The 9,137-nt window shown below is 41.7% G+C and overlaps 1 protein-coding gene across 1 annotated transcript in view; it reads right to left on the bottom strand.

Annotated features, from left to right (window-relative positions):
- PPP1R17 (protein phosphatase 1 regulatory subunit 17) overlaps positions 1-9,137 on the bottom strand; it is a 17,745-nt gene that overhangs the window by 7,925 nt on the left and 683 nt on the right. Inside the window, 2 exon segments of the mRNA XM_011362465.2 lie at positions 577-729; positions 3,819-3,951. Coding sequence (XP_011360767.2) covers positions 577-729; positions 3,819-3,951 — 286 coding nt within the window.

Here is a 9,137-nt window from a genome sequence, read left to right as displayed (position 1 = left end):
GTCTCCCTCCAAGTGGGCTGTGAATAAAGAGGACATTAAATAAGTGGCCTGGACGGAAGGAGACAAGGAAATAAGACAAAACAAATATTCAGGAATAAGCGTGCCACATGTCACAAGCCAGCTTGTTACAGAGACACGTTAGCTGTTTACCAAACCATTTTGCTTTTCTCCTGAGCACATAGCTGGGCTGCATTTCTCAGCCTCCCTTGCGGTCAGGTGAGGTCTGTGACTGACAGAAGTCATGTGTGCCACTTGCGGGCTTGTCAGTCCTCCCTCTGTCTCCCTTGTGCCTACAGGATGCTGATGCGTGTGGTGACTCTGGAAGCCATGTGCTGATGACGTCTCAACCTCCATCAGCCTGAGTCCCTGAATGACCGTTTGGAGCAGAGCCTGCCACCCTTCACTCCAAACTTCCACCTTGGTGAGTGAAAACTAAACCTGTATTGTGTTATGCAGATATTGTACCATTGATTAAAAAAACAGCCACGCTTTTAAGGAAAAAATGGCAAGACCAATGTTCTCCAGTGGCAAGCAGTTCCCTTTACAGATGTGCAAACTGACCTCATCGTCCGTTACCTGGTATAAATGGTGGGATGTGCAGCGCTGGTGTATCTTTCCTCCTTGGTTTTTTTTGGTCTGACTCGATGTTCAGGGCGACCTGTACATTTTTCCCCTTTCTTGGCTTCTTTTTGAGTTCACAGTCCTTAATGAACTGGTCTGAAAGATCATCTGATTTCGACGGGATGCAAAGAAAAAGACAACATGAATGAGTAAGGACCTCGTCACAAACCGGTTGGTTTCCAATTCTACCTGATGAAAGGGGCAGAAGCCATTGGTCTGAAAAAAGAAAAATATTTATTTATTTTGGCTTCTTCTACAGAGAATTTTAGTAGCCTTGCATAAATACCTATACTAAAATGGAAAAGTAGAATTCCGTAAAACTCCAAATAAAGAGAACTCAAATGGGATGAATACCCAAGGCAAAGAGGAACTTTAAAACATCATTAAGCAAGCCGTGGAGTGGGTTTGAGTTACATCGCTGATGGGAGAATAGGTTTTCTGTGCTAAGCACTCCTTCTCCATGTCCTCTGCTCAAGGCTTGCTCTCTTTGGAGCCTCCAAGGGCTGGTAGAAGCCTTATGCTCTCTTGGGTCTTATATTGGGTCCTCAGGAAATTACTCACTCGCCTTCACTTCTGTGGCCAGGCAAGTCACAACGATGATTGACACTGGGGCTTCAGTGTTGGCCTTTTCACTGTCCTGGCTCTGCAATTCTTCTATTTGCCCCGTATCTTAACCCAAGTTCCTCTTGTCTTCTTATTTATCACTTTACTCTTTTCAGTCCCCTGTATTACCTCACCAGAGCTTTTGAGGACTGAATCTATCATCACATGTCATTATATATAGTTCATTCAATCTGATCACTTCTTACCCATCGAAGTACCTTCTTTAGTCCATCTTATTCCTTGACACTTTGGTTTATGTTGCTCTCCCCTGAGCTCTTTTGTCATGATTCTAGCACCTGTTCATTTCTGTAATGGTTGATCTCCTGTTCTAGACAGAGGCGTCTCAGTGATTAAAAATTATATCGCTTTTATCATTTTATTCTTAATTGCCTCTCTTTCCTATAAATGCATATTAAATGGCGAGTAGGTGGTTAGACTGATCTGAGTTCAAATCCTGACTCTGTCACTTGCTAGTTCTGAGAACTTGGGCCTTAATTTCTAGAAACTTTAATATTCTCTCAGCTTTTAGTGTGTGTGAGTGCGTGTGTATGTGTGTGAGAGAGAGAGACAGAGACAGAGACAGAGAGAGACGGAGACAGAGGCAGAGAGACAGAGGGACAGAACTAAATTTGCTAAGGCTGGTAAAGCATCTGATATATTTGATACATTTCGGATGTTCACTTTGGCCATCGCTCACCCCCTAACACGTTCCACTGGGCCCAGAGGAAAGCTTCCCATCTTTATAAGTCCTACTATATTAACCCGTCGTGGGTGTTCATTGTTGTTTTCTGAATACTGACAGCATTTTTGCTCACATAACACCTTTAAAAGATAATTTAGTTATTATTTCCGCATACGTTTTCTTTGCCCTCTTTGCTGACAGGTATCTTGTGTTGTGTCTTGTTAGCAATGATGAGTAAATATTTACTGAATATATGCTCGAGTGAATGAAGTCAAACGTATTATGTGTAAGGAGCTATTCTGTTAGGATTCAAAGAAGCTATAAGGCAATAAAGCTCTTTGTGTTTTCACTTCAGTTTTGTGGGTCTAGATATAACCTGTGTCATTCATTCATTTATTTATTAAAAAAAATGTTGGATATTTTATGCCAGGCCTTGAGCTAGACTCTAGGACTAAAAGGACAAGTAAAAATGGTCCTTGATTTCAAGTTGCATGTGGTTTAGTGGACAATCTGGACGATCCCTTGTTTTAGAAAACCCAATACATACAAGGAACTGAACATCAGAAATATTTAGTAACCATACATCATTATGGCTGTCATCAAAAGATCACAATGCATAACCAAAAATATCAAATAGCGCCATATTTACTAGTAGCAAATTATTTCCTTTCACCTAAAATATTTTACTAGTTGCTATTTCATCATTTCAATTTAATACACATTTATTGAGATTGTACTATGTGATTTCACATCATTCTGGTATGTGGGATGGACCAATATCTTCTCTGATTTGTCAATGCCTGTGTTTTTACCAGTTGCTAAATATTCATATCATCCTGAACACATTATCTCTTTTGGTTCTCAAACCAAGGCTACAAGGAAGGTGTACTCCTATCCCCAATTTGCAGATGAGGAAACTGAGGTTTAGAAGGTCGAAGGTCACACTGCTGGTGGGTGCTGGCATCAGGATTAAAGCCAGGTTCTTGGGACCATTTAACTTAATGCTTGGGTGAAAATGCAATTTTAAAGATTTGTTAGCACATAATCAGTTAATTTCCTCCCATATTATATATACATAGATATTTCTTGAATGAATGAGTGTTGCTCAGAGTGGGTGTAGCCTATCTTTGGGGTCTCTAGGGGAACAGGCTAGATATGGACTAGTCATGGGTCACCATTCAACCCCCGGAGGCAACTCAGCCAAGACATTTGTTTCAATTCTGACTTTTACTTCAATTATACATTTTCCCATTTTTGGAGAAATCTTGAATATAAAATATCTTGATGGAAAATGGGGAGGGGGAGAGTGTGGGGGTGTCATAGCCAGGCAAGGCATAAACAAAGGCTATGAATATGCAAAAGGCCCATCCATCAAAGACTGAGCGGCTCATTTTTAGAAATGGGTAGAGGCAGAAATGTTTCTGGTATTTTCATTACAAAGGTTATGCAGAAAGTCAGTTCTGGAAAGGAAACAGATTGACAATAAAGCAGAAAAAGGCTATTTAAAATTCTGTCTTGATAGACAGAGATATTTGAAATATTTTATTGGCACCGCACATGGGATGTAAGTGTGCTAGGAAATACTGGTTGTAAGCTATACTGCCACATTCCATTTATTGCCTCAAAAATGCTCTGCCTGGAACTCTTTCAGACCCCGAAAAAGATGATAATGCCTTTTCTCCCTCTCTCTCCCTTTTTAACTCTAATGAACTTCTCTCCAGTGCTTCAGCTAATATTTACATGGCAGACCCCACAGACCCATGGCTATTTGTCTGTCCATCTGGTGTTGGCTGTTACCAGAAGACACAAACTATCAGGGTCCAGGGGACCTCCTTCTGACTTGCCTGCAAACTGAATGGCAAAGACCCCCGCTTTCTGACTTCCACTAGTGACATTCACACTGGAGCTTTACCTAAGTGGCTGCAACGAGGGTCAAGCTTGTCCAGTCTGTCTTCTGAGAGCTCCAGTGGCTGCATTTGCTCAGTGGACATCATCAAAGGTGGGCGGCTGTGTGTATTTATTCCGTGGCACTACAGAAGTATGAGGTACAAGTTTATAAGTATGTCTTCTGTTCATGCATTCATTTTTTTTAAATGAGTATATTTGTTGAGCACGTATTATTATGTTCCCAATTCAATCCTATATTTCTAGTCTGCATCTTCTACTGAGTTACTAGAAGCTCTAATGTAAGATTTAAGCCAAAATGAATGAATCTCTCCCCTACCACCCGTCACACACACACGTATATGCGCGTTTGCCCATGGATTTATTGGTAATTGTCATGTATCAAATATTCAATATTTGCCCTCTCTCAGAGGCACTGTGGGAGTTTCAAGATGAACACTTGTCAAGTCTGAATTATAAATGAGTTAGCTGAAAGTTACAGAAAATCTTGATTAAACCTCGCCTATATTTTCTCTGTTGAGTTCTGCAAAGTAAGATTAGGCCTACTTCATAGATGAGAAAACTAAGGCTAAGAAAATCTAATTAATTTATTTAATCACACATCTACTAAGTTGCCAAACCTGGATCTAGATCTACTTCTGCAGACTTCCACTAGATACTCAAATCTCTTAAAAATATAGTGAATTTGTTGAGTCCTAATTGAACAAGGCTTCTGCTTTTCAACCATTACATCCTGTAGCTATAAAGTAATGAGACCTCCCTATCCATATGATGATGGTGGTAGAGAGGTGGTAGGGACAGATCTAGGTCTTGAAATAGATCTTTATTATTTTCTCCTTAGAGATTTCTGACAATAAAGCAAGTCTGTTTCCTCTTCCCTTCCCCCATCCCCCATCTCCCATTTTCCCTAGACCACAAATCCATTAAGCTTTTCAGAGTTATTAGTTGTAGCAATTGTCCAGGAGAAGTGTAAATCCAGAATGGACATGTGTCAGGTCTGAATGAAAGATGCATTAGTTGAGATTTGTAGAAAATCTTCAGTATAGTCTGCCTAGTTTCTGCCACTTGAATTTCTTTCAGATAATTTTTTACTCATGTCCTACCATAGCAAGAATGATTGGAGAGGAATAAGATTAAAAGGACCCAGTTGATCCTCTCTTCTTGATCCTTGGATCCGGGGCACGCAGGTGAACTCAGACCAGCCTTTGTTAACATTTTGAGCTCATAGAATTAGTTCAACTCTGTTGTCTTATGTGGAGTAAGCCAGTTTTTTTCAGGGATGGCTAGAGAGCCTCTCCCCCTACAGGCTGAGATCATTGTGTAGCAGATGGAGCCATTAACGGATTACTTGAGCCTGGCTTTTAGTGTCATTCTGAGGAGACTGATGATACTGAGTGATTTCAGCAGAAATCAATTTAGACCATTGTGTTTAGTGTTTGTACAGAGCCTTCCAACTCCCTGGGACCATGTATGCTGTTAACTTGGATGGCCAGCCCCCACCTGCTTGAATGGAGAGGTAAGCTGTGGGACCCTCTCTCAGGACAAGTGGGCTCAGTGCTGAGGACTAGAGGCAAAGTTACAGCCCTGAACACGGGCTGTGCACCTACATAACCAATCTTCCTCCTCTTTGGGCAGAAACACTAGCTCTGTCATAGACTTTGTGCTGAAAATCACCCCATTGAGAACCTGGTCAAAGTATTCATTCTCCAGAAGCAACTGAGGCTCAAAGTGGTTCAAATGCCCTACCATTAGTCACACACTTAGAGTCAGAGTCATCATTTGACATCAGGCCTTCTACCTTCTACTCCAGGTCCTGTCTGACAATAGTACCCCTCTCCATCTCTCCAACCTACGGTAACTCTTCTTTATACTTAGATCATATGGTTGCTCCCGTGTGCTCAATAGATGGTTATTTAATTTAAACCTGAGCTTTCAAGCCGAATAGATCTTGGTTAAATCAGAGCTCCTTAACTAAAAGGCCATGTGACTTTGATGAAGTAGCTAAATCTTAATGATATAGTGAGAGTAAATGGTGCCTAAGTGGAATGTCATCACTTATTCCCTTTCTCCATACAACCGATTGCTGCTATGATGGAATTTGCAAAGGCTAGCACCTTTGTGCGCCTAGACTGACGCCCAGGGACACAAGTCCCTTTCTGAACCCTTCCTCCCCCTTCTTACCCTCAGTTTCTTATCTGTCATACAAAGATGATAGTATCTGTCTTGTAGAATCACTATGAAGATTAAATAAGATAGCTTCTTGCGTTGCATATTGTAGGCACTTGAGTAAGTGACAGTCATTGTTATGTAACATTGTGATGCAGACTAATGAAGACCAGGCGTATAATTGAAAAATTCTAAAAAGCCATTGAATCTTTCATTTTCATCTAGCTATTGAACCATGGGACAACCAGCCCTTATCTGAGCAAAATGGCTATTGCTATTCTGAACTTGAGAGGAGACGGCTCTTGGGAGATAAACTGTGCAAGTAGTAGAAGTCCCTGGACAAGGAAGGGGTATCCAGTTATTAGTCACAAAACTGACACATGCTTCCTCCCAGGTTAGCACCTACTGTCTGTGGGGGAAGCAACACTATTTTAAATCAGCAGGAATGAAAGAATGATGGCGGTGAACTGGCAAGCCTCTGCTAGGGGGGCTGAGAGATGATTTTTAGATTTGGGATTTTCCATTACAAAACTACTCCATGCTAGGCAGGGATATGTTTTGCCCCTGGGATTAGATGACACTTTTATTGCAGATGATGTCATTACGATCTTCTTGGCAGAAAACCTTTACATAAAGTAAAGAACAAGTAAGGGGAGGAAAGGGATATTTGGAGTTTAGCATCATCTTATTAGTAGCAGTCATTTTACCTGCTTGTTGAGTGTTAGCATGAGACACCCCCATCTCCTTACCCACTCTCCATTTCTATCCTCAGTGAGAAGGGGTAAGACTATCCTCAGAGGAAGACTGAGCCACTGTAAGGAGCTGCTCTAATTCTTGAACTAAGAAACTGAATGCTTCTACTTCCTATTCCTGATTTGTCCTTGCATTTCTCTCTTTAATTCAGTTTCCAGCGCAAGCACCAGGGAAGGGACACTGCTCCCTGTCATGCTGCCCTGGGAAGGTTTCATCATCTCCCTCAGCAGCTCATTGTAATTTGGGAACTTTCTGAAGCACCTGCTTGTTCTTTCATGCCTAAATACCTGCTCCTCTGGGTCTTCGGATTCTAACCAAAGGGTGAGAGCCTTAAGAGATGCTTTGGGTGTGTCTCATAACTGTTCTCTAGTACAGAGATTTGTGACCCTTTAATACTCGCTTGCAGTTTATTGCTTCCTTGTAGTCTCTGAGTTTTAAAACTCACACAGTGACAATTTGGACGGCCACTGTGTCGATGTTGGCCTGCTCACCCTCATCCGAAAAGCCTTGGGCCACACATGTGCTGTAGACATCAGGAAATTTGTATCACAACACCCCAGAGGGGTCTCAGGAAGCACCACAATCACATGTATTACTTTTGTGGCAAAATATGAATATTTGCACTAAATGACTTAACTAAAGACTACAAAAAGATTTGTATCCTTTTAGGTCACATTTTGCTACCAAATGAATTGATCTCGGACCTAACAACAGTAACAACAACAACAGCAGCGACAACAACAACAACAAACTTTTGGTTTTCAGAGCATTTCAGATTTCTCAATGAAAGTATAAAGTCCTGTGGGCCTGTACTATTTTTTCCGTTGTTATTGTTTAAAAGAATGTGGGTGGTTTGTTGTAGCATGTACAACAGACCAAGTGACTCATTTCAGGGGTTTGAGGAAGTTTTTAGGCCTCCAATGCTAAATTCTTGCAACTTCTTCTTGCTAATTCTTACATTTGAAACCCTCCCCATGTTTGTTTGTTTTTTCCCCCACAGAGAGATGCTTGTAAAACAAATATCTCTGAGAGGGGAAATATATTAACTAATGTAATATACAGGAATTATTAATGACATAGGTCACTTTCTCTTGAGAACTGGAACTGTAAGGTCCGAGGCACTGAGTGCTGTAGAAGGAACGGCACTGAGGTGCCGAAGGACAGGGACCCAGAGCGGCCTGCAGGAAAGCTGAGGATACATGTTGGGGAGGTTACCTCCACTAGCTCGGAGCCAATGACTAGTTCAGATAGTAGTGCTATTTCTGCAGCTAAAAGATGGGTCAGTTCACTCTGAGGTCAGAGGCCAGTCCGGGCATTTTGTTCTTTCTCTTAAAATTGAGTAGATTTCTCAGTTGGGTGTTCGAATACACAGTTTAATTCATGGACAGAAAATTCCTCAGTGACTGCAGCATTTGATGCTGGGCGGCAATGTGAGGGAGAAACAAATGTTAGGGAATGGTCCCCGCGCCAGCTGGGTGAACTTGGGAAAGTTATATGTCCTCTTAGAAACTTAGTTTTCACATCTGTAAAACAGGCAGAATTGTTGAGAATATTAATGATACAGTGTGTATAAAGCTCCCAGCTCAGATCCTAGCACACACACTAACAGTGTAAGAAGTGTGAGTCGCCTTCTTTGCTCTTTCAATCCTTCTCTTGTGATTTTTAGCATGCATATCTAAGTTAAACGATTAGAATCATCTCCTCGTCCCATCTCTGGCCTTTTCTGAAGCTAACGATGAGATCAGAACAATACAAGGTATAAACCAACTGCAGACACCCATTGCTAGGTCTTCAGAGTATGGTAATGCTGCTTCTTAGGAGTGAGCTGATGCTTAGCTTAGCTGTAAGGCGTTCTAAAGAATTTCCCCAAAGTAATCAGGACTGGATTTACTCAATGGCAGAAAAAGCGAGGAGGTGGTATGTCCACAGGCCAATGCGGTATCTGGTTACAGTGCCCTCTGGTTATGTAAAATTCATAGCCTTTGTCATGTCTCTTTTTATCCTGAGGATTGAATTCAGATCAAAAAGTGCCACGTTTTAGGTCAAGGTTGCTCGTTTGGAAGACCTAAATTTGCAGCATTCCTGGAGAAGTGACTGACTGTTCCTTGAAGTAGGGCATGGAGAGGTTTTTTTGATAAGCGCACTCTCCCAGCCTTGGAAAGTAAGGCTTCCCCTTCATCTTGAAACTCCCCACTTTAATTTGTAAGGACTCTGGCTCTTACGAACCACAGGACTCCAGCTCCCTTGGAAAAATGATTAGAAAGTGGTGACTTTTCTTGCTCCCTACCCAGCCCCAGCTTCAGAAAGCAGCCCGCCCCCCTCCCACTTCCTACAGCCTCCTTTGTCCCAGCAACAATAAAGAAATTGTAACTTATCAGAAACTTGCTTTTCTCCCCACGAAAGTTCT

Source organism: Pteropus vampyrus, unplaced genomic scaffold (genome assembly GCF_000151845.1).
Source record: "Pteropus vampyrus isolate Shadow unplaced genomic scaffold, Pvam_2.0 Scaffold75, whole genome shotgun sequence".
Taxonomy (NCBI): domain Eukaryota; kingdom Metazoa; phylum Chordata; class Mammalia; order Chiroptera; family Pteropodidae; genus Pteropus; species Pteropus vampyrus.
The sequence above is the reverse complement of the archived record's forward strand: the minus strand, read 5'-3'. Positions and strand labels throughout refer to the sequence as shown.